The 26,629-nt window shown below is 37.1% G+C and overlaps 1 protein-coding gene across 19 annotated transcripts in view; it reads right to left on the bottom strand.

Moving 5' to 3' along the window:
• Positions 1-26,629, bottom strand: part of LOC129780063 (phosphatidylinositol 4-phosphate 5-kinase type-1 alpha) — a 173,617-nt gene that overhangs the window by 101,302 nt on the left and 45,686 nt on the right. The window contains exon 1 of one of the 19 annotated variants that reach the window (XM_055787949.1): positions 6,426-6,662. The exons of the other annotated variants lie outside the window; for them this stretch is intronic. Within the exon in view, the coding sequence (XP_055643924.1) occupies positions 6,426-6,482 (57 nt within the window). The 5' untranslated portion in view covers positions 6,483-6,662. Of the gene's footprint in view, positions 1-6,425; positions 6,663-26,629 lie in introns of those variants that run through there. 19 annotated transcript variants of the gene reach the window in all.

Here is a 26,629-nt window from a genome sequence, read left to right as displayed (position 1 = left end):
TAGTGTTTTGCGATAAGGAACAAAACTGCAACTTTTCTCGAAAATCTTAGAATTACTATATCGGTTTGGCATGGAATGACTGATTATATATGCAAGAGTCAGAGATGTGATTTTTATTCTTTTTAAGCTAAACGATGCTCGGAAAAATATTTTTTTCTCCTTCTTCCAAAAATAACTTTTTCAAACAAAATTTTATTGGTAATTATAAAATTTCGGTTCTTCTAAAATAACATCAGAAGTTATAAACAGATTCAAATAAAATAATAATGAGTTTCACGTTAACAATATAGTCGTTTCTTGGAAAAAACGTTCAAAAATTTAATATGAAAAACTTGAAAAAACACTTCACCTCACTTCTTTGTTTTTAAGAGGCTTTAAACTTTGCTGATAATGCACCAATTGAAACAGTGTTCTAATAAAACAATATTCGAAAAATATCGAAGAAAGGATGCTTTTAGATATAATAGTTTTTATGTTCAATTAAATTCCAACGATGTGTTTTATATGTCGCTTTTTTCTAGAGAGAACATTGACTTCACAACAACTTTATCCAACATCATATCTAGCAATTCCACGTCGAATCCTCCGGCCGCTGTCCCGACCCTCTCCGATTTTTTTTTGAAACTTGGTACGTATTACAATTTTCATTATAATATGACCACTTTAAATTACGACTGATTTATGAAAAGAGTGTATTCAAAACCATTGATCTTTCTTTCAAAAAATCTCAAACTTAAAATCCTTCATGTTTGTCTTACATTAAGGGTGCCAAATCAGAAAACAGATCACGTTTTTATGTTAACGTTAACGTTAATAACTTTTTTTGCTGCGAACGGATTTCAACGATTTGCATACCAATCGAATCGGAGATTTTCTAACATTTGTTTCATGTGCTGTACATTACAATCTCATAGTCTGTATATGGTTCAAATTGATGAAAATAGGAAGCATTCCCATTTCCCCATTTTAATATTACATTAAATTTTTGGGTTATATTTTTTAAGAGTATATTTTAAATGTTATTTTCCTAAATAGGTAATTGATTTTTCAACAAATTTCTCAGATATCAATTTTTGATCAGACATCTGGATTTTGAGTTACGATTTTTTGAAAGAGTAATTCCATGCCAAACCGGCTCAATGGTTTTGAATACGCCATTTTTAAAAATCAGTAATTTGAATTTGTCATATTACAATCAAAATTGAAATTTTGAGTAGCTTTCATCATAAGTACCAAGTTTCAGATAAGTCGGAGAGGATCGGATCAAAATTTGCTGTTTTCTGGCCGGTTAAGCATGTGTTGAGGTTTTCCGAAAAAAGGCGATGATGTTAAATACAACCTTTCAAAAAGTCAGTCACCATTAGAGTGGGACCTACAATGATGAAAATTGTTAATTTGGGTGCCACCTGGTATATACAAAATTTAAAAAAAAAACGGTAATGGGAAGTTTTGCCTCGTCCATCTTGTAGCCTTCTACACCAAGGTTTTTTTACGCGGATTTTCCAGGTGAAGTTTTGCACGATTTTTTTAATGCGATTTTATTTATGCAGTCCCTATCCCCCGCACAAAAAAAGGTTTACCTGTATGTACAATTTTAAACTCGATTATATACAGTTTGGAATTTTTTTTTTTTTTTATATTTCAAATATGACTCAGACGGCGCCAGTGGTTGTGTGGTTAGCGTAACAGCCTCACAATCCGATCGGCCTGGGTTCAATCCCAGCTGGCGTCGTTGGGATTTTCTGAGGCGAAAAATCTCTGGTTACGTCTTCCTTCGGAGAGGAAGTAAAAGAAGTTGGCCCGGCTCATGAGTTGTTGAGTCTGATAGGTAGGAACAGGTGGAGTCGCCTCCCTGTTGTCGGTGATTGGCACTAAAGTGGCGGAAATAGGCCGACGAAAAATAAGCGAAGATAAAAAAAAAAAAAAAAAATATGACTCATTTCAAGAAGAAATGTTACCTTTCAACGTTAAGGCGTAGCTATTACATGTACAGTGGGGTAAAAATCGTGATTTTCGAAGATTTTGCTTGAATTTTCACCAGGAATTGTTGATTCGAAATTGCAGCCAAATTAAGAAAGATAGAAGTTGAGCGTCGAAGAACAAATTGTAGAGCGGTTAGAGAGCTTCAATTTAATTGATAGAAACAATCTAGATTAATTTAAATTTTTAGGATAAAATTAATAATAGCACATTAAAAATTATTATCCACTACATTAGTTGTCCCACTACTATATTCTGTACTAAATTTTCTCATCTTTCAAATGAAACCATCAGAATCGTCTTCCGTGACGTACTTTTTAATTTAGAGTCAGTTTGAGGCAACATAGTCCGAAAAAAAAATTTTTTTATAGCTTTGTCATTGTTGAAATTCGAACATATGCGTAGGAGGATTTTTTTTCATCAAATATGATCGTCTTTCATCTCCTGAGAGGACCGCATAAAAAAGTTTCCCCCAAGAAAATAACTCAAATCCCCGCCGTTCACCGTTTAAATTCCTTTTGTTTCCCTGTTTTGCGATGGGACAGTTTGCCCCTTCGGTTGCGCGTGGCTGTTTGTGCTTTTAGTTGCATGCCGAACGTGATGCTGTTAGATATCATGTCATGCAAAAACTTAGAAAAACTTAGAGCATTTGATGGGAGGAGGGTAATGATTTCGAAAGTGGATAATTGAGACGCAAACATGCTTTTTTAGCACTGAAATGCAAATAAACCATCGAAAAAAACAAAATGGACGATAACTTCGTCAAACATGCTTCTTTTCAGATGCCGCACAAAAAAAATCGCACAAAAAAAACCGCACAAAAAAATTCGCGCTAAAACAGGTTTTACTGTAATCGAATCACATATAATCGAGTCTGTATATAATCCAATCCGACCTGTATTACCAATTCCATTATACAAGTATCGCTGAAATCGCAATTCAAGAAATAAACATAGCGATTAGTTGATGCTTGAGTGAAAAAAGCAAATTGAAGCATCAATGGCAATCTGTCCATTAACAAAAAATTTTGATTAAAAGAGGATTGCAACGGCTAAACATCAGTGTATATCAGGGGTGGCCAAACTTTTGGGCATTACGGGCAACTGATTGTTCAAATACTAGGCCGCGGTCTACCATGAATGTAGTACAAGACAATAAAACATCGTTTTGGCCCTCCATAACTCCCGCGCAAAATCATAGCTCGTATGCCACAGACTGTGCGTGTTTCTGTAATTTAGCAATACGAAACTTTTTTCAAAGCATAAACAGATATAGTCAAATGAAAAAACTAAAAATAATAAAAATCATTATTGGTTGCTAAACAATTGATAAGTATTACTTTACTTTCTGTAAAGTTTCATCAATCAAAATCGTTGATTTGTTTAAGGAAATCGTCATTTATGATTATACAAAGCAATTATTTTCAAAAAAATAGATCCGAGATGACTATTATATCCCTCGAATATCTAGAGGCAAAGGGTAAGCGACTTGACAGTGTTGTGTTTTCGTGTGAACGAATCCTTAAATTATTTTAATGATCTGTCAATGTCAAAACGTTAGTCAAAACCAACATTTTCAACTATGTGAAGTACACGAACGAGCAATGCTTAATAATTGTTAAAAATTACTACTGAAATTCGGAGTCAGTGGTTGCAACTTTAAGAGCGCTTACTCCAATTTTCGGCCGTAATAATCGTCCCAGCCTACAGGCTGCGCATAGTTTAGTGACCAAGTTTGAGTTGGAGGTTCTCGTGTTAACGAGAAGCCGCCCCGCACGAAGCAACGAAAATATCGCGGCCGCTAGTAGTGAATCCAACTGACAACTCTCAGACCTCATTGTGGCGTATTTTGCGAAAAGTTTTTGGACTGCATCCTTACAGGAACAAATTGAATCAAGAACTAAAGCCACTTGACCATATGAGGCGCCGAAACTTCTCCGATTGGGCTCTAGCGAATCAAGAAGAAAAAAAGATTTTTATCACAAAATCATATTCAGCGATGAGGCTCGTTCCTGGCCAAACGACCAACAATGATCAACGAGCAAAACGTGCGTTATTTGTCAGATACAAACCCATTTGTGCTTTGAGAAACATCATCACATCCGAAAAAATACTGTTTGGTGTTGTTTTAATGCCGGGGGAGTGATTGGGCCGCATTTCTTCGTCGATGAGAACGATCGTCATGTGGAGAGCGCTATCGCGACATGTTGGAAAACTGATTTCGACCAGAATTGGGAGATCTTAACATCAATGATATGTGGTTTAATACAAACGGTGGCACTTGCCACACAGCGCCCTTATAGTGGATGTATTCAAAAGCAAGTTTGGTGAATGTGTTATTTCGAGAAATGTCGATTGGCCGCCTCGTTCATGCGATTTGATGCCATTGGATTTCTTTTTATGGATCTATATCAAGTCACTGGTCTATGCCAACAAGCCAGCAGCTTTAGAAGAGCTCAGAGACAACATCCAACGGGAAATTCGCAACATTTCGGTCCAAATGTGTGATCGAGTAGTGGAAAATTGGGTTCACCGATCGATCACTGTAAACGGGCCCGTTATGGTCATATAACTGAAATAGAATTTTATTCTTATAATGTAAGAGTTGAACTACAGCCAGAATAAATTTGAACTCATTATCTTCCCTCATGAAACTATCTATCGGAAATATTGGCCCCTATTATTTTAGTTGAATCGAAATCGGTCGATTCGATCCCTATAACTATCACACCGAAAAAAAAAACGTATTTTGTAAATCAATAGAATCTTATCGAATCGACTTATTTCTCGTACGTCGGTGAATTGCATATTTTGAAACATTGCCGAAATTTTTCTCAAAGCAAAATATCAGAAATGCAACAAGCAAACCAAACAGCTCGGAAAATTATGCCGACAGCTTTCACCCGACTTTATCTATGACAGCAAAATAGAGCTAACGAGCAAAATTCTGTTCAACTTGGATTACATCATAGAGTTCAATAATTAATTTTTGAATTTTCTCATTCACTAGTTGCAGAATATATATTCCTTGTAAGAAATCTGCGCAATTAATTCACATTATTTATCATAGTTTTAATATCAAACTAACAATACTTCGTCAAAACTTGCATTCGCAGTCTTCAAAGGCGAATTTTTGTCCAAAAATTTAGTTCATATTAATTATAAGGTTTCGAATATCAATAAAAACAAAATTGTGTTTGTTTCCGAATGTTTCCAGCATTTTCAATTGGTCATTTAACAAATGTTATGCTTGGAGAAAACATTGTTTAAATTGTTCCTAGTGACAATTTTTTGCTTAATCGCGAGTTATGGTTGAGCAACTGGATGTGTTAATATTAAACAACTAACAATCTGAATGAAAATATTAAAACGGAAACTTTAACGAAGAAATATCTACTCTTCCAACTAATATATTTTATTGTGGTTAGCCTAACCACCTTATGGAATGATCACAGTAAAAAGTGAAGTGCGATTTGCGTTTGGAGGTGACACTATCCTAGACCATGTGGCGGGCGCCTAGGAATACCTACGCGGGCGACCGGTAGATCGCGGACTATCGTTTGGCCATCCCTGGTGTATATTATCGTGCATTTACACCGATTATGGCCAGACAATTACGAAGTGCAACTGCTCATTGTATGACCACCAAATACACTAAACATCAAACTGAAGGTGTGTATTTTTATTGATTCAGGATATAATTACATCTCATTCATCGACAAATATATTGAATCAAAACCGAATATTATTATGGAAAAAATGCGAGAGTAATGTACATTAGCGCGTTATAGATGAAAACATTTCCTCTTCATCATTTTTTTTTTGCCTACATCTTTATTACCAGGCAGCGTCCTTCCAAACGATAATAACCGACACTGAGAGCTAATCAACATTCCAATAAGCCATGCCTGATTCGAAGCCTGCTCTTCTCAGCTGATGTGTTCCAGTCATTAAACCGACACATCGCTCACAACACCACACAAACTGACAGGCATATGCTATTCACACCTCGCGCCCCATATCCACCACCACCAAACCCGACACAAAACAAATCTTCATTCAACCAAGCAAGAGCAAGTGAGAGAGTAGGACCTTGGAGTCACTCGGCGGCACAAACGATGCCAAGGTGGATGGATGGATGATTGTACACATTTCGTCGCATTCTCGTCCAACTCTCGCGTACTCGCATACACTCACATTACAAAATCACACAAAATGTGAACGCATTAGTCGTCTGTATGCACTTTGCTTGCTCATTGAGCCAGCAACGAATCAGCCGGCAGTGAAGGCAGCTTGGAGCGATGAAGTTGCATGGTTACCTACACCCCCGCGCCCCATGACTGCTCATCACAAAGCGAAAAACCTGGACCAAATGAATCCAGGCTGTGACCAGGGGCATCTCAGTTTTTTTGTTGTTACACAATGATCGCCAAGTACGTTGCTTACTTCGCTCACTTCGAACAGATCCAGCATCAGGCCCGGCATAAATGTTGCTTTCAGCATAATGAATCACTGAAGTTCTCACACCGGTATACACACTTTGCGAATCGGACCGAGTGAGCGCGCACGGATGACGTCAGAATAAAGATATTTGCGATTAATCAGTATTCACACTTTGTACCGTGGTCGTAACGGGCCCTTCCCCAGATCTTATTGTTTGTTTGTTTTTTTTTTGTTCTTCGATTTCTTCGAATATGGCGTCCCACTTGCAAGCGTCAACCGACTTTCTGCGACCAATTCGGCGAAACGCTCAGCTCAACTGGTGGTGAATATTTTCACAATTATCATCTACGACCGTCACCGACCGACCGACCGATAGCATCAATTAGTGGTGTGACGCTCCGGCGTTGAACGCAATTCACACTTGGTCAGCGCGACTCGCAGAAAACAAAATCCAGCGGCGGCGGCGGCGGATGGTTTTGTTGCATTCTAAAATTAGATAACGACGATTCCCCCCTTTTTTAAAGAAGTGCTTGCGCTATCAAAAAAAAAAGCGAGCTCAATAAAGATAAGAGGAAACACTCACGTTTATCGTCTCTGCAAATAGAGCGAGAGAGCGGGGGAGGACGCTTTTGCTTTTGCTGCTGTTTGCATAACTGCCAACAAAATTCGTACGTCAATGTTCTGCGGCGGAAACCTGCCGAGCACAGTAGAAGCGGTTCTGTTTGTTTTAATTTACTCGGGAAGTTTCCCGTTTGTGAACATACATTAATTAGAAGTCGCCCGCGAACAATGATGGCCACGGTGTAGTTTTGTGGTTTCGGTTCAAGCGGAGCAAATATTGCGTTCAAACTCCTCGCTTCTCGCTCGACAGCAGATCATGATCCTTCGATGGAGAGCGATTGCACGCCAAATTGACGAATCGATCAGGCTCGACCATCTACACTGCATGGATTTTTGGGCCAATGTCCAAAAAATACTGGAAATTTAAAAAATATCGAACAAATGCAATAGAGATATTTTTTTCGAATTAGGTTTTTTCATAGATAAAAAATCAAAATTAACTTTAAATTTCAAAATACCATCTAAAAAGCAATGTTTTCTTTATTTTCAGAACTCGAGTATAGAAAGACAATCAGTACAAATCGCAGTTATTCTCTATGATTAATCTGAATCAGTCTTCCATGTTTCATAAAAAACACTGCGTCCGGAATAAACATGTCCACGCTGCTGTTCACAGTTTTGTGTTTGAGTACAAACATGATTTTTTCGTACCTATGTTAGAAAATGTGACATGTTTGTATTCGTGGTTTGTTTGGACATACGATGTTTAATCCCAATGTTTCACATGATGCTCGAACATGGTGTACAGTTTCTCACCCCACGCACCGGCAGTGCGTAGAGTAGAAGAAGCGAATCGGACACCACACCACCACCACTCAACGCGTGGTGTGTTGGTATGTTGACATGGAAAAAATGCTTTCCTTTCATCACAATGGGTGCTTCATCAAATATATTGGGCAAATAAAATAAACCTCTTTTTCTGTTCTGAACAAAATAAACATCGATTGATATGAGAGTTTTTCACATTTAATATCATTATTTAGTGCACGCATCAATTTATATATTGAATTCATGTAACATTCGCTATTATTAGCTATTTGAACAAGTACTAAAATTGAATTATTCAGCAGTGACATGTTAGGCGTGACGCTAACCACTCGAACACGGGAGCAACAATTTTGGCTGGATCTTTGAATACAAATGGCCAATACTGCTTGTTCGCGACGATCGCGACCCGAGCTATAAAACGAGCGGAGAAGAGGAGAAGAAAGGATGATGCAATCGCATGCACACATAGCATATGTAGTGCAGTGTAAGTGTAGCTTTTAGTTTTTTCCTTCATTCAGTTTGTGATAACATCGAGAAATTAATGGTGTGTTTTAGCCGCTGAAATTTCTCTGCTGGTTCTGCTGTGTGCCGCTGAAGGTTGCATCTAAAACTAATTTTTGGGTATTTATTTTTTTGGTCAGCATTTGTACGACGTCGCCCGCTATGCAGTCGGCTCCCCAGACTTTAATTGCCAACATGCACGCAAAAAAAAAAGTAGAAAGCTTCTTTCTAGTCAGAGAATGTTTTCTTTGAACGAAACCAAGGATTATTTCATCAGACTTGCAAAATGTGCATGAACGATCTATAAACTTTTACTTAGTCGCGGCAATACATACACACACTCTTTACAGATACACGGGCCGAAGGTTGTGCAGTCCACTGATGATTCAACAAGAGCCAAAGGTTGTACCGCTCATGACAACTCTACACGAGCTGATGATTGCGCCGGCTAGTGACCATTCTATCCTGGATTCCTCGAGTCGAAAAAGACGCACCACGCTAGATATGGGGTGCAGACTAGGGGGTGACATCTTTGAGGAACTTGAGCTGGCAACCGAGACTTCACCATGCCAGGTATTACAATCTATTGTATACTATACAGAGTGGCCACCCAATCTCAATTTTTGAATTCCCGCATTTTTCCCGACTTTTTCCCGCATGATTTCACGAAATTCTCGACTCACAGAAATGAATTTAATAATGTTTTGTCGTTTCGTTAGTTAAAAATTGATTTTTGAAACCCGAATTGCAAATGTTTTTTTTTTTTACTTTATGTTTCCAAGTTCGGCATGTGACAAAATATTGGACGGTGTGTATCTCAGCAACAGATTTTTGCTTGAATATTGGATTCAGGAGATACGGACGAAATTTTTTCTGGAATATATGTATTTGGGGCCTGAATCGGTTTCAAACGTATCAAATCCACCCCACCTCTACTTATTCCCAATTCAAAAATTGTGATTTATTAAGGACATGTTCGACCCGTATACTGGATCTACATTTCAACTATCAACTACTATTTTTTCAATGATACGAATGTTTCTATTGGATGCCATAAGGAAACCATGAGAAGTTGAATTAAACGTATTATGTTTATTGAGCGTTATTACAAATCCAGTTCAACTTTCAACACTTTCAAGCATTTAATTTTCTCTGCCATCAAGACTGCATGTCTCTCGCCCAACATCTTCGAGTTTCTAGCTTCGTTCGTGCTTTTTGAAGAAAATCCTCTCTCTTCAATGATGCATTGCCATGCGATAGGTTCAGAACTTTTTTCGCAAACAAGGTCAAAATTGGAAGCTCCTTCTGCGACTGAGCGATAATTTACATCCAAGAGTTATGCAATCTTTGACCTTTTATTTGATTTGCAGATAATACAATTTCAGCAAAAGACGTTGGACACAATTGTCCATACTCATTCTTTATTTTATCTGCATAAACGCCGGGCAGATGTTGTTTATCGACGAATACTTCCTAGCATAACTCCGTCCGTTTCTTCGCTATATCCGGAAAGTTAGGTAACGAGTGCGATATGTCAAAGGAGATTGTATGAACAGTTTCTTTAAAAATCCACAGTAGAACTCACGATAGCTGGTACGAAATATTAGAACACCTTCATCAGAAATTTTGCGGAATTCCTTGCTTGTTGATTGCGGATTTCGTTGCAAATCCAATTTTAATACTTCCAGCTAGCAGTAGAATGGTTTCTGTGACGCGATTTAGATTTTACTTTCAGTCGATGCTGCCGTAACACAAAAAAAAAACAATTTTAGTTCCAGCATCTTTGACCGGAAAACTAATGCAAAACTCCGTTTAAAGTTTATTCTTCTCTTGTTTCCTTACCTCGCCGACAGGATTTTTTGAAAAACAAAGATTCACACTGCTTAGGAAGTCGTAATGCGCTAAAACACATGCATTAGCATTGAGCAAGTTGCACAATATCGTAGGTGGTACGAATTCAGAACTGTTCAGTTAAAAGCTAGCCTCCATCCGTTGCTGATGATTAGTATTATCTCTTAGATAAAGGTGTGCTTTCTCCAACAGTTAAGAATTGTCCTGGCCACGTCCTTGCAACTGCTAAGGAAAGGACGTAATGCGCTAAAACACATGCAGTAACTTATTAGAGAGCTGAAAAAAACATTGCGCAAAAAAATCCCGACTTCGTGGAACAATTCCCGACTTTTTCCCGCATTTTTCCCGATGAATTTTGATTCCCGACTTTTTCCCGCATTTCCCGCTTTTTCCGAATGGGTGGCCACCCTGTACTATACAAGCGGCGGCGGGAAGTATTCCTGGGTAATATGAGAAGGCCACTTTTACCTCTTCTCAAATAAAATTGTTCTGATTTTGCTCTTATATGTAGCCTAGGGTGGTAGCGAACATGATCATTAGGGTGGCAATGGATGTATGGAAAAAAAATCATCATCGAATTTCAAAAACCGACCATGTGCATTTTGTTTATTGGCCCAAAAAAATGACCTGTGCAGAGTTTCAGCTCGATCTTTAGGGGTGCCTCAAAGCGCTCAAAGTTTTGATTTTTTGATCCTCGAAAATCTTCGAAAATCGAAATTTTGGAAAATCGAAATTTTGGAAAATCGAAATTTTTTTATCGATGCCGAATGACTTAAAAATGCATACAAACGTCGAGATCTGGTGTCATCTCGAAAAAAAATGCATAAAACGCGGCCAAATGCATGTTGTGAGCGGCCAAAATTTTTTTTTTTCGAGATAACACCAGATCTCATACATATACATAAAATGAGTATGTATTTATAGTTTTTGTTTTGGGTATTACACAGTTACAGAATTTAATTCAAGTGATACAGCTTAGAGGCTTTTCATCTTTAGTTCTAATGGTTTTCCTTTCAACTTATTTGACTCCATGATTTTAAATTGGAATGTAAGTTTTTCGTGCCTCAGCAGTTTTTATGTCAGCCTTATGGCCGACATAAAAACTGTGGAAGCAAAGCTCTCTGAAACGAAAACAAAACATCGTTGGAAAAGTTTTGTTTTCGTTTCAGAGAGCTTTGCTTCCACAATTTTTATGTCGGCCATTTCATGGAGTTCCGCAATTCTGGTTCTATGAGGCATGTTAAGGATCATTCGCAGGAACCTGTTCTGTGTTCTTTGGATTTTATTATGGTGCGTTGTCACGCAAGAGTCCCATACCGGCGAACCATAAAAGAATGCAGGGGCTACTATCTGTCTGTATATGGCAAGTTTATAACACCTGGAGAGCTTGGATTTTCGACAAATTAGCGGGAATAGGGCTTTGATCAAAATCGTGCTTTTGAATAAAGCTTTATCCACATGCTGGCTGAAGAGTAGTTTGGAATCAATGGTTACGCCAAGATAAGTGACTTGTGAAGAGCACTCTATTGGCTCACCATCAATTACTACTTTACAATTAGGCGCTGGGATAAGCTTGGAGGATAATCTGTGACGGAAGATGATAGTGTCAGTTTTTGAATAACACCAGATCTCGACGTTTCATGCATTTTCAAGTCATTTGGCATCGAAAAAAAATTCGATTTTCCAAATTTCCTTTACTCCGAGATTTTCGAGGGTAAAAAAATCAAAACTTTGAGCGCTTTGAGGCACCCCTAAATCATGTCCGATTTAGCTGAAACTTTGCAAAGGTCATTTTTTTGGGCCTATAAACAAAATGTACATGATCGGGAAGTTTGGTTCAATTTTCTTATAGTGTAAATAGCAGTGATTTTCCTCTTTCCAAAAAGTTGGGTTATCGCACTGCAGGTGTCGATTCGCAATTTATGATGTGCAGTGTTGGGTCGGTTGAGTGAAAAATTGTGTGTTCTGTGTAGGTGAGGTGCAGTGATAGGTTGTTTCGTTTTTTCCGCACAAGGAGGAAACAGCTTCTGCCAGCGGTGGCGTGATGGTTTGCGGTAGGCTTCGTTGGACTGGTTCAGCTTTGTTCGTGTGTGTTTTTTCTCCATATGTTTGAATATGAAATATGTTTGTGTGTGTACCGCAGTGTCGATATCACTATAGAGCGCTTGCAGCGTGCATATGTATTAGTGATCTGTTGGGCAGGCAAAAGAGATCGCTGCATAGGATTTATATGGATCAACAAGATTGAGCCTTGTTTAAGGTGAAGGTGGAAGCTAGCCACAAATGGCTGCCACAATGGCGCTCATTTCATTCATCTCCCTCCCTCACCTCTCGCCCGAAAATCAATAATTTTGCGAAACAGTGTGAAGAAAATGATCGTTTTCGCACACTTCCCATCGAATAATATCAACCAAATTCTAATCGATTACTTACAAGATGTTGAATTTTGATCTGCTGTCGCACTGTATAGTGAAAAACGTCGGAAAACTCTAGCAAGTGCTCTGAAAGTTAAATTTTCGTTTTTCAATCTTCGGCATTGGTTTTGTTTGTATTGGTGAAAGCATCGTTATTTTTTCGACACTGATGCCAGACAACATCATCGAAACAGCTATAAAAACCACTCAATAAAATGTTATTTGTGAGTCATAGCGTTTCATGTCATGAAAATCAATAGAATGAAATTGTGTTGATATCAATACAATTATTATTTTTACGTTTAATGGGTCTATAATGTATGTTTTAGCAACTTTAACATTGGGTAAGAAAATTGTATCGCAGAGCTCGGAACACTGCCACGGCTGCCTATGCTCTCAAAAAAAGTAAACGGAAAAGTATTACATTCAATCAAAATTAAGGCTCTCCAACGTGAATATGTGAAAACAATACGATCAACGAAGGAAAATATTAAGGAATTATCAACATCGAGTTACGAGTTACGGAAGAACCTATTTAATACCAAAAGACCCCCAATTCGCATGTGTTATAAATTTGCTCATGTTACGCTCGCGTATAATCAGAATTTTGCTTCATATGCAAATGCACCTTCTATATATATTTATATTTGCAATTGTTCATCGGAACATATCGTTCGTACATTTAACTTTAGTATTGAATTGTTATTTTTTTTCAAATGTATTCAAAGACTCGTGTCAATGAAGCGCCACACAGTCTGATAAGTAAATTGATCTATTTACGTGTGCTTTGCTCTTCTCTCACAAACACTATTACCCCATTTTTACTCGTGGGTTTACCTATACTACTACAATGGCTAGCTTCCACCTTCACCTTAAATAATAATTTTAGCGAAATTGTTACAGAAATTGCGCACTACACTATATTAATAACATGCGAAATTCCTGTTATGGCTATGATCCATATCAATGGAAGCAGATTGATTATTCAAAAAATTTCACAGAAACAATGCAAATTGCACATTGCGATTGTATAGCCGGATTAGGTGAAGTGTGCTCTCATTTAGGCTTTGTGCTTTTAGCCCTGAAATGCTGGTCTCGTGATAAAGTGAACTATAATGAAAATTCTTTTGCAGATATCCTTAATCTGTGGTTAGTTTCGCCAAAAAAGCAGATGATAATGTTGAAATTAAGAACATATTCAGCCAGAAAGATCATTCAACGCTCAGATATGATTTCCGGGACCTGAATGCTTCGCGGAGAAATGAAATATGGTTATAAGAAAATTGATCGGAAACGAAGAGAATCCATCAATTCTCTAATTCATGGAAAATACAAGGAAGCATTCGAACGTGAGCTCGAGCCTCTGTGTCTTCAATTTAGGTCCGAACATGCTGATAAACCTTTCCTGTTTTTTCTCCGATTCAAATCAAGTGGGAAAGTCGCTCAATGAACATAGCGAAATAGGTGCTAGTAAGTTAAGCAATATGCGTCATACAAAAGCTCTTATTCGGTAAATAGCTTGCTCAACTGCTTCACAAAGTTCATGTTAGTTCTATGAAATATTTCGCGCTAATAGAAAGATCGCAACTATATTTAAATCATCTACAAGAACGTCGATTGATAATGAATCCGCTTCTGCTGCATAAAAGCTACGAATGTAAACAAATGATGTTTGCCCAACAGATGCTCTGCATGTACAGTGATACAAACTCTATCGTGCAAATCTCTCTTCCCTTCTTTTGAAAGTCGAACACAAAGTTTCAGAACATTCTATTTAGATGAAGTCATAGTGCCATATGATAGTTACAAGGTTTGCTATCTGTTTTCAGAATAATAGTTTTTATTTCTGTAAGAATCGAGAAGTATGTGCGAATGTATGAAAATTGACTCAAACTCATAATCGTACTCTGGTTGAAATTTCAACTCGATTCATAAAGCGTTAATCAATTTCAGGATTCCATCATTAGTATGGTATCCCTTGTTCATTGCAACTATCTCTAGCTGTCTTTAGTCGTTATCTACGAGTTTTTTGGTGCATTCGGAAGGAATATTCATCCATTTTTTTGATCAAGTGGTTTTAAAAATCGTTATTTTTAGAAATTTGATGATTTCTAAATTTCCTACACAGATGACTTTCATATTTTTTAAATGGGATTGGTGCTGGAAGATTGGGAACAAGTATCAATAACTTTTGAGCAATTATAATGTAACCATGTGCGAACTATATGTGACATGTGCTTAGGGTCATCGTCTTGGTAAAACTTGAATCCTCGATTCAATCTCATTTTGTTCACACTTTGCTACATGTTTTTCTTTGGTGTGTACAGTTAAACATTCTGACCCAATACACCATCGATGGAAACCAAATTACCCCATACATGCACCCTCATACCATCCCTCCACCACCAACATGTTATACGTTGCTTTCAGATTTTTATGCTCAATTCATTGTTCGGCTTCCTCGATACGAAACGACAATCATCAGAGTCAAAAATATTAAATTTCGACTCACCTACGGGAATAACATCTTCCTAGTAAGACATTGGTGTGTTTCATGCTGTTTGAAAAAAAATGGAAATTGGAGTTACTGATTTATTTTACCGTTGAACGGTTTTTCCGTCTGTGCTCGGACATTCAAGATGTTCTTCCTCGGCACATAACAAACTTTTTTTTTGTTCAATTTGATTTTCATCGATGGTGTATTGGATCAGAATGTTTACTTGAACATCCTAAAGAAAAACATGTAGCAAAGTGTGAACAAAATGAGATTGAATCGAGGATTCAAGTTTTTCCAAGACAATTAATTTTCAAAAACAACGATTATAAAATCCACTTGATCAAAAAATGGATGACTATTCCTTCAGAATACACCAAAAAACTCGTAGATAACGGCTAAAGACAGCTAAAGATAGTTGCAATGAACAAGGGATACCATACTAATGATGGAATCCTGAAATTGATTAACGCTTTATGAATCGAGTTGAAATTTCAACCAGAGTACGATTATGAGTTTGAGTCAATTTCCATACATTCGCACATACTTCTCAATTCATAGAAAAATAAAAACCATTACTCTGAAAACAGATAGCAAACTTTTTAACTCTCACATGACACTATGACTTCATCTAAATAGAATGTTCCGAAACCTTGTTTTCGACTTTCAAAAGAAGGGAAAAGAGATTTGCACGGTGGAGTACGATTACGAGTTTGTATCACTGTATGTGTAGCAAGAGTGTGTACCGCAGTGTCGATATCACTATAGAGCGCTTGCAGCGTGCATATGTATTAGTGATCTGTTGGGCAGGCAAAAGAGATCGCTGCATAGGATTTATATGGATCAACAAGATTGAGCCTTGTTTAAGGTGAAGGTGGAAGCTAGCCACAAATGGCTGCCACAATGGCGCTCATTTCATTCATCTCCCTCCCTCACCTCTCGCCCGAAAATCAATAATTTTGCGAAACAGTGTGAAGAAAATGATCGTTTTCGCACACTTCCCATCGAATAATATCAACCAAATTCTAATCGATTACTTACAAGATGTTGAATTTTGATCTGCTGTCGCACTGTATAGTGAAAAACGTCGGAAAACTCTAGCAAGTGCTCTGAAAGTTAAATTTTCGTTTTTCAATCTTCGGCATTGGTTTTGTTTGTATTGGTGAAAGCATCGTTATTTTTTCGACACTGATGCCAGACAACATCATCGAAACAGCTATAAAAACCACTCAATAAAATGTTATTTGTGAGTCATAGCGTTTCATGTCATGAAAATCAATAGAATGAAATTGTGTTGATATCAATACAATTATTATTTTTACGTTTAATGGGTCTATAATGTATGTTTTAGCAACTTTAACATTGGGTAAGAAAATTGTATCGCAGAGCTCGGAACACTGCCACGGCTGCCTATGCTCTCAAAAAAAGTAAACGGAAAAGTATTACATTCAATCAAAATTAAGGCTCTCCAACGTGAATATGTGAAAACAATACGATCAACGAAGGAAAATATTAAGGAATTATCAACATCGAGTTACGAGTTACGGAAGAACCTATTTAATACCAAAAGACCCCCAATTCGCATGTGTTATAAATTTGCTCATGTTACGCTCGCGTATAATCAGAATTTTGCTTCATATGCAAATGCACCTTCTATATATATTTATATTTGCAATTGTTCATCGGAACATATCGTTCGTACATTTAACTTTAGTATTGAATTGTTATTTTTTTTCAAATGTATTCAAAGACTCGTGTCAATGAAGCGCCACACAGTCTGATAAGTAAATTGATCTATTTACGTGTGCTTTGCTCTTCTCTCACAAACACTATTACCCCATTTTTACTCGTGGGTTTACCTATACTACTACAATGGCTAGCTTCCACCTTCACCTTAAATAATAATTTTAGCGAAATTGTTACAGAAATTGCGCACTACACTATATTAATAACATGCGAAATTCCTGTTATGGCTATGATCCATATCAATGGAAGCAGATTGATTATTCAAAAAAATTCACAGAAACAATGCAAATTGCACATTGCGATTGTATAGCCGGATTAGGTGAAGTGTGCTCTCATTTAGGCTTTGTGCTTTTAGCCCTGAAATGCTGGTCTCGTGATAAAGTGAACTATAATGAAAATTCTTTTGCAGATATCCTTAATCTGTGGTTAGTTTCGCCAAAAAAGCAGATGATAATGTTGAAATTAAGAACATATTCAGCCAGAAAGATCATTCAACGCTCAGATATGATTTCCGGGACCTGAATGCTTCGCGGAGAAATGAAATATGGTTATAAGAAAATTGATCGGAAACGAAGAGAATCCATCAATTCTCTAATTCATGGAAAATACAAGGAAGCATTCGAACGTGAGCTCGAGCCTCTGTGTCTTCAATTTAGGTCCGAACATGCTGATAAACCTTTCCTGTTTTTTCTCCGATTCAAATCAAGTGGGAAAGTCGCTCAATGAACATAGCGAAATAGGTGCTAGTAAGTTAAGCAATATGCGTCATACAAAAGCTCTTATTCGGTAAATAGCTTGCTCAACTGCTTCACAAAGTTCATGTTAGTTCTATGAAATATTTCGCGCTAATAGAAAGATCGCAACTATATTTAAATCATCTACAAGAACGTCGATTGATAATGAATCCGCTTCTGCTGCATAAAAGCTACGAATGTAAACAAATGATGTTTGCCCAACAGATGCTCTGCATGTACAGTGATACAAACTCTATCGTGCAAATCTCTCTTCCCTTCTTTTGAAAGTCGAACACAAAGTTTCAGAACATTCTATTTAGATGAAGTCATAGTGCCATATGATAGTTACAAGGTTTGCTATCTGTTTTCAGAATAATAGTTTTTATTTCTGTAAGAATCGAGAAGTATGTGCGAATGTATGAAAATTGACTCAAACTCATAATCGTACTCTGCTTGAAATTTCAACTCGATTCATAAAGCGTTAATCAATTTCAGGATTCCATCATTAGTATGGTATCCCTTGTTCATTGCAACTATCTCTAGCTGTCTTTAGTCGTTATCTACGAGTTTTTTGGTGCATTCGGAAGGAATATTCATCCATTTTTTTGATCAAGTGGTTTTAAAAATCGTTATTTTTAGAAATTTGATGATTTCTAAATTTCCTACACAGATGACTTTCATATTTTTTAAATGGGATTGGTGCTGGAAGATTGGGAACAAGTATCAATAACTTTTGAGCAATTATAATGTAACCATGTGCGAACTATATGTGACATGTGCTTAGGGTCATCGTCTTGGTAAAACTTGAATCCTCGATTCAATCTCATTTTGTTCACACTTTGCTACATGTTTTTCTTTGGTGTGTACAGTTAAACATTCTGACCCAATACACCATCGATGGAAACCAAATTACCCCATACATGCACCCTCATACCATCCCTCCACCACCAACACTTGATCAAAAAATGGATGACTATTCCTTCAGAATACACCAAAAAACTCGTAGATAACGGCTAAAGACAGCTAAAGATAGTTGCAATGAACAAGGGATACCATACTAATGATGGAATCCTGAAATTGATTAACGCTTTATGAATCGAGTTGAAATTTCAACCAGAGTACGATTATGAGTTTGAGTCAATTTCCATACATTCGCACATACTTCTCAATTCATAGAAAAATAAAAACCATTACTCTGAAAACAGATAGCAAACTTTTTAACTCTCACATGACACTATGACTTCATCTAAATAGAATGTTCCGAAACCTTGTTTTCGACTTTCAAAAGAAGGGAAAAGAGATTTGCACGGTGGAGTACGATTACGAGTTTGTATCACTGTATGTGTAGCAAGAGCCCTATAGAAGGAAGTGCAGGCATAACGAGTTGACATCACACAAGTGGTCACGGTGGGTAAAGTGGTCACCTGCTTGTTTAGTAGTATAACTATTGTCTATTGACACCGTATTGATAGTCACCTTATGTTTGAATAATTTCATGACTTTTGAGTCACCCTGTACTTCAGTGGAGCTGTCGCATGTCAAAATATAAATAAAAACAAAAATCGCTCTCTCGGTAGCCATTCGGCCGCAGTTTTGTGCGTTTCGATTTTAAGGAATTTCTAGTGAAATTTAGCTTGTTTGACCTGATATTTCAGACAAATCAACAGTTTGTACAACTCTTCACATATTATAGAAAGGGCGAACCGATATTTTGTTCAATTTCAGCGATTATTTCGCATAGAAATTACCTTTTTTTTGGGGACAAAGTGGTCTGTGGAGTGTGTCCTTTTTTCAAAAGCTGTTATACCTTATCAACTTCTGAATATGAATAGATGAATAGACCTACCTCATTTCATACATGTACCTACTATTTCAATAATGATTTGAACAAATTTGGACAATAGAACACGCATAAATATATCCCTTCTAGCATGATATGCGCGAGTGACCGCTTTGTCCCCCACAAGTGACCACTTTACCTCCTCACTAAAAATGTTCGTTTTTTTAATCTTGTTTTAAAAATGAAACACGTACTATTTTGAATTTGCATAGGAAAAACCGCTTGCTATCTTGATTATCAATAAGTTGAGCTACAATATTCTTCGAAAAACGGAAATCGTAGTGGTATGTAGACACAGGAAATGGACATGTTCCTTAGGGTGATCACATTCCCCCCATTTCCCCTACTTACTTATTCGATTTAATGTCAATCTTTTAAGAGTGCAATTAAAACACTAATATATCGGCGGTCCAACCTATTTAGGTAAGTTTCGTAGGTTCGCTTATTAGATTATCATTTGAAATCCTCCGTCGCCACGTATCGGAATGAGAGAGTACTACGCGCGTATAGTAATAGTAGGTATATTATCGATTTGATGTGTTTGTGATGATCTTTCTCGGTTGATTTCTATTAGAACTACGTGCGACTAGGCATAACATATATTGTAAAGACACAATAGTCTTTTCAGGCCATCATTTAACATCTTCAACCGTAGTAAAATGTATTTGATTTTCGAGTTTCGTTTCGTAGAGTAGTTGTGTCCTTGCTTAGAGAATCAAATCAGTTACCGCGTCTCCGATCCTATTGCAGGGAAGACCTTTTCATATTTGATATCTTCAACCGCAGCGATGTGCATTTGATTTTGACGTGGGACTAACCGGAATACATGGGGGGTAAAATGGAAACCTAAACACAGAACATGCAGGAAAAAATGAAAGATTTCGAATGCTTATTTCTCTAACATTTTTTACTGGATCGGAAAAATGTTTGCATCAATTGATAGGGAATATTTCTACGCATCTATCGCAATTAATAAAATGTTATTTTTCATTAGATAAACAGTTAAATAACTGTGAAATTTTAAGCGTTATCTAAACGCCCTAACTGCCTCGTTTTGATTGGTCCGATTTACGGTTTCCCCAACACAGACTTCATAACCACGCAGCCTTGAGGTAATCGGCATTGCTAATACATGAAAGTAGGGGGATTTTTGTTCTCACCAAGATGTGTTCCCTAACACAGACTTCAAAACCAAGCAGCATTGGAGAAATCGGCATTGCAAATACCTGAAAGTAGGGAGAGTTTTTGTTCCCACCGAAATGTGTTCCCTAACAGAGATTTCAAAAGCAAGGTGCCTGGGGGAAATCGGCACTGCAAACACATCCAAGTTGGAGGTATTTTTGTTCCGACTGAGATGTGTTTCCCTAGCACAGACTTCAAATCCATGGAGCGTGGGAAAATTGGCATTGCAAATTCATGTAAGTCGGGGCCATTTTTATTCCGACTAAAAGTTGTTTCTCTAACACAGACTTCAAAAACAAGGTGTCTGGGGAAATCGACTTTGCAAATAAATGCAAATTGCGAATACTTTTGTACTCGCTTGCCTTTGTGCAGACTGGAATATAGTATATGAATATGATATATTTGCACCCGCATGTTTTTTTTTGCTTTCTGGAAAGTGTTTCCCTAACACGGATTACACAACGTTTTGGCTCAGCTATTCAAGATTGCATTGAAGGATATGCCTGCATGTCTTCTGCTATCTGAATTTCTACGCATATCATTGGAAGATTAGGCAAAATGTTGACAACCATTTGCTGCGAGAACGCCTATTGATTAAACAATATGCGCTCGAAGTACATGTCAAAATAGAAAATGAGTGCCTGAAGTTCATCAAATCAAGTAAATTCAGTATTCGAGAAGTACGTACACACGAGAGATACAAACTTCAGAGGGAAATGTAAAATACAATAATCGTTTGATAACTCTTCCGTTGACATATTTTATAAGTCCTAGGCATCATACAAAACGTAAAAGGGCAGTAATTTGATGTACTCGTAATGAAGAACATAATCTGTCACAATGTATGAATTGACCTTACAAGGTATTTGTTCAATATTTTTACTCACAAAGCAAATATATTGAATTAAATTCAATTCGGGAATTATTTTATTCAATCAAAAATGTATTCAATACAAATAAATGATTACTAAACTAACTAACTAGCTAAGATAGTCCCTAACTAACTAAATTAAGATAGTCCCACGTCAACCTTGCGTTTATGTCTAAGATATAACCCACCCATTTTTTGAGTGGTCATTTCATCGAACACAGGAACCCTTTTCAGGACACCCTGCAATAGTTTTACTTCGAAATGCATCTGATGTTCGAGTTCTCGTTTCGTCCTGTAACCGTATCCGCGCTTAAAAAAACCAAAACACTTACCGGAGTTCCGATCCTATTACAGAGGAGACCTGCGAAATGGATTTTATTTTCGAGTTTTCATTTCGTCGAACAAAGGAGACCTTTTCAAGCAATCCTTCAATATCTTCAGTTCCGTCTAGTGGTTGGAAAACTCTGGATTGAAATGGTTTTCAATTCAGAGTTTTCGTTTCGTCTAGTGATTGTTTGCGCACTCACAGAATCTCATCACTTACCGCAGTTCCGATCCTACTGCAAAGGAAACCTTTTCAGGTCAAGCTTTGATATCTTCTGCCGCTTCGATATTCGATTCTGATTTTTAAGTTTTCGTTTCGTCGAGTGGTCGATAGTTCGTATTCACATAATCACATCACTTACCACAGTGAATCCTAAATTTCACAACCCCCACCTACTAACAACTATCCCTTCCTTGATAAACGCTAGGGAACCACGATATAGAGGCGACCCTTCTGGCCTTCGGGTGGCGAATATCATACTAACATTGCTTCCCTTCCCCTGGTGACTGTAAGGACGTGGCCGGCGTCGTTATTGATCATTTAAAGCGCGAATCACCGAAAATTGCACAACGAGAATGATTTGCTAGTCCCAAGCGTCATTCTGTGTGTTCTTTGTGCAATTTGGTTGGTTCAGGTCAATCACGGAGAGCAACTACGAATTGTACAGTCTACCCAAGCTCAAGTTCAAGCTCAAAAAACAAAACGTACATGGTCGGTTCTTTAAATTCGACAATTATTTTTTTTCCATACCTTCATTGCCACCCTAATGTAGCCTATTTAGAAGAAAAACCGTTTGTCGATTTCGAAACTTTACCAACAAATGAATGATACTTAAGTGATATTTTTTTTTTGAACATCCTGAAGGAAAATATGAAACGAAGTGTAAACAAAATGAGATTGAATCGAGGATTTAAATTTTACTAGAACCCAAAGCACATGGCACATAAAGTTCACTCATGGTCACTTTACAATTGCTCAAAAGTTTTTGATATTCCTCCACAATCTCCCGATGTCAATCCCAGTAAAAAAAAAACTATGGGAGTAATCTGGGTAGGAAAGCTACACACCATTAGATTTCTGAAAATAACGAGTTTGAAAATCACCTGATGAATGAATGGATGAATATTCCTCCAGAATACACAAAAAATCGAATATAACGGCAGCTGAAGACAGTTTCAATGAACAAGGGTTAGTTCTACGTCAAAAATACATGGCGAGACAGCTATGCCTAGAATCTCAACATGGGACAATTGAGCATGGTTTTGTTTTTTCAAAAGCTGGGAACAAACAATAACTTTGTTTGTGTTTTTCCAGAAGATTAGGTATATATACATCGTTTTATGACGAAAAGTGAAAATTGTCAAAAAAAACATGGGACAACTACGCGTAGAACGGCAGTATAGGAGTGTTAAGATGTCATAAATAGAGAAAATGGCTCGATTATGTTTTCAGTTCGTATGTTTGCGTTTATTTATTTTTTTTTTATTTTTTTTATTTCTGTATTATAGTGACTTTCAACACATTTGGCTTGTTCGTCACTTTTTACCTTCCATTTCGGAAGAATGTCGGGAGTGAGAATTGAACTCGTGACCTTTAGCGTGAGAGGTATGGATGTTACCGCTACACCAGATCGCCTCCTGTTTGCGTTTACGTAACCACATCATTAACCGCAGTCAATCCTCATTCTTATTACGGGAAGAAACACCGCGTGTATGTTAAGACGGGGATGGCGTCGTTACTGACCATCTAAAATTATAATAAACGGAAATTGCACGATAAAAATGAATTGTTTTTTTCCCAAGTTCATTGTGCAATTTCAGGCCAATCATGAAAAGCATCCAGAAAGTATACAGTCCATCCAAGCTCAAGCTCTCTGGAAATTGAGCTTAAAAAGGGATTTGAAATTATTTTATTCAATTGGTTTATGAAAACTGTTAACACTCCTATACTCGCGCATTGGTCTGTCAGACCGAGAAATCAATAAATCGTTCATTTCTCAGAAAATATCAACACTACGACATTGCGATTCTCTCTAGCTTCGTTATTCGTCGTTCGTCATCGTTTAGCGTATTGCATGTGTTGGTACAAAGGGGGCGTGTGCCACTTTTTTAACACTTTTGTATAGTTATTCGCTAAATATAATGATCATACATATACACACTTGTGAAAGAATTCCACTTGTGGAATAATTGTAAACAGTAAACTATAAACTAATCGGTGGTTTATGGTAATTTTTTTCTTATCCCATTTATTTATTTGTCAGGCTCATTAGTATTTTATCTGTAACAGAGCCGGGTTTTTATCGTGTACATGTACATATGTTTATGTTTCTATAAATTGTAAATTACACAGTAGTAGTATTAGTAGCCATTTAGGCGTTAGGTTTTCTGTTCCATTACATTATGGTAAATTGCACTGTGGTAGCCATTTTTAGGCGTAAGGGTATTCTATCTGTTCTGCAGACCGGGCAGCGGAGACAGTTGATATTGATCATTGTTGGGTTATTTATAGAACAGCAGCCCGATGTTTCTTGCAGAGCAGAGCAGTTGTATGGATGAATCGATCTTTGTTCCACCGTGGATCGATCTCCATAGCTGATGATGGTTGCGTGGACGTAGTTATTCTATAACAACACAAAGATGGTCAATTGAGGGCCCTGAGTTTGAACTCACGATCGATCGCTTAGTAAGCGAACGCGTAACCAAGTGGCTACGAAGACCCCCTAATGGTAATTTTTAACAGTTATAATTTTGGGGATATTTTTTTTTATCGACAAGAAAACAAGAAAAAGAAAAGGAAGTTCCTAGAAATCCTTTTATATCATCTTTTTATGCCCCATCAAAAAAAAGGCATTAATTTGTAGTTTGTCAAGAATACAGAGGCAAAGAATATTAGAAATATGCAAACTTTATATTCCAGAACCTTTATCATCTGGTAATTGTCTAGAAGGTTGTTATACATTATTCTCTTTGATAAAAGACCCGAAAAATACGCAAAAATACTGCATGAAATGTACAAAATATGTTCGTTTCGAGCATGCAGTTATGTTCTTACTCCAATGAAACCACAATCGATTGATACTTTTTTATGTTGTTTTATAGCTCTTTATACTTCCATGAATTATATTCAGTTGCTTACTTTTAATTAATAACAGTGAAAAATTCGAACTTCGTTATTTGTGTTAGAGTATCAAAAAATACTCTGTTTTGAGGAGGCTGAATTAGATGACTATTAAAACCTAATAAAGATGAAGAAAACATATTTTTTGGAGTTTTTTCATTCAATCATACCCTCTTCTTCAAATAAATGCCAATAAAGCCTGAAAAATACACAACGGCATCATTACAGAGAAGTTCAATTTTCGGTCTGTGACACCGTGCGCGAGTATATGTGTTATAATTTTGCACGCGAGTACAGGAGGGTTAAAGAAAGTTAATTGAAGTGCATTCTTGCTCTCGCGGGAACAATAAACAAGCTAGCCATATGTCGCAATTTGTTTTCTTTAGTCAATGCCCGCACTGCACTGAGTATCCATCGCGAACGCTATCGCGGCGTTCTTTTTTGGCAATTGACATACACTCGGTCACATGCGATATCTCACCACCATTATCACATTATCACACATTTCTTAACTACTTCAAGCCTCCACAAAAACAACAACGGCTGTGCGTATGAAGCAAAAATACACAAACACTCTACACAAAACGGCATTAAAACCCGCGCGGTGTATCATATCATCGAGACGGAGACGAATGAATCTAGTGGTTTGAAGACACCGTAAATAAACAAACGGAGAAAATTCCATAAAGCCTCAACCTTGGATTGCGAGTTGCGAGCAAAATCGCCACACAGTGTTCAATAATTCACAACACAATAACGACCCTCCGTAACGATTTTGCTCTCACGCTTGGTATCAAGCAAAACAGCTGTGGATGACTTAAGCAGTAATGAATAATGTTGATTTCATAGAGCCTCGGTTGTTTGTTAAAAATCGCTTATTAATGGCTTTATACCCAATAAGTTGCAAACTGGTGGGGCCTAAGTTGCAATATTTCCTCTCTACAAAATGTATCTAGAAAGTTGAGCGGTCATTTTACGCGCCAGATTCACAGTGGTATATAAAAATTGTGCCGCGCTGCCACGTACGAGTAGGTGCGCAGAAACAAAGATTTGAAAAATGAGAATGCTTCCAATTTTCTTCAGTTTGAATCATTCGCGAACTAGGAAATCATAATTTATCAAACAAATCTTCCGATTCGATTGATATACAGATTATCAAAACTTGTTCGCAGAAAAAATAGTTAGTAGCATTAAAACTATCCCCAAAAAATTGGGGATATTCTGATTTGATTTTTTTTTTTTATTATAAAGAAGTCTTCTGGTTTCTTTCTAAAATAGTAGTTTGATAACCTCCGCTGTCACGAATTGTAAAAGATGACATCTCCCAAACGCCATTTAGTTTTCTGTGCCACTAAGAAAAATAAAAGTTGTAAAGTTGTAATTTAGAGCTAACTTTCAACAATTGCTATATATTCTCAGCTTGTATTTTTTTACAAAACCTTATCAAATTCCTGCAATTTAGAAAATCTATACAACCAAAGGCTTCAGAACTTAAATTTTTTAATTCAAGTTGTTCTGGGATATACAATAGCCCTTTTCAAAAATTGCTCTTTAGACAGTATAATGCTTCCTTCTGGGGAAAATTTCGTTTTCCATTTCCGCGGATATTCAGCAATAATTGAGATTTGCTGTGAACATATAAGACGACTTCAGTTCGAAATCATTGAGGAGGAAAAATGCTCCACAAATGTCCCAAATGTCCGTTTATAATCACCTCACTCAATGGGCAATAAAAACATA

Source organism: Toxorhynchites rutilus, chromosome 3 (genome assembly GCF_029784135.1).
Source record: "Toxorhynchites rutilus septentrionalis strain SRP chromosome 3, ASM2978413v1, whole genome shotgun sequence".
Classification (NCBI taxonomy): domain Eukaryota; kingdom Metazoa; phylum Arthropoda; class Insecta; order Diptera; family Culicidae; genus Toxorhynchites; species Toxorhynchites rutilus.
This window is presented reverse-complemented; position numbering and strand designations above follow the sequence as displayed.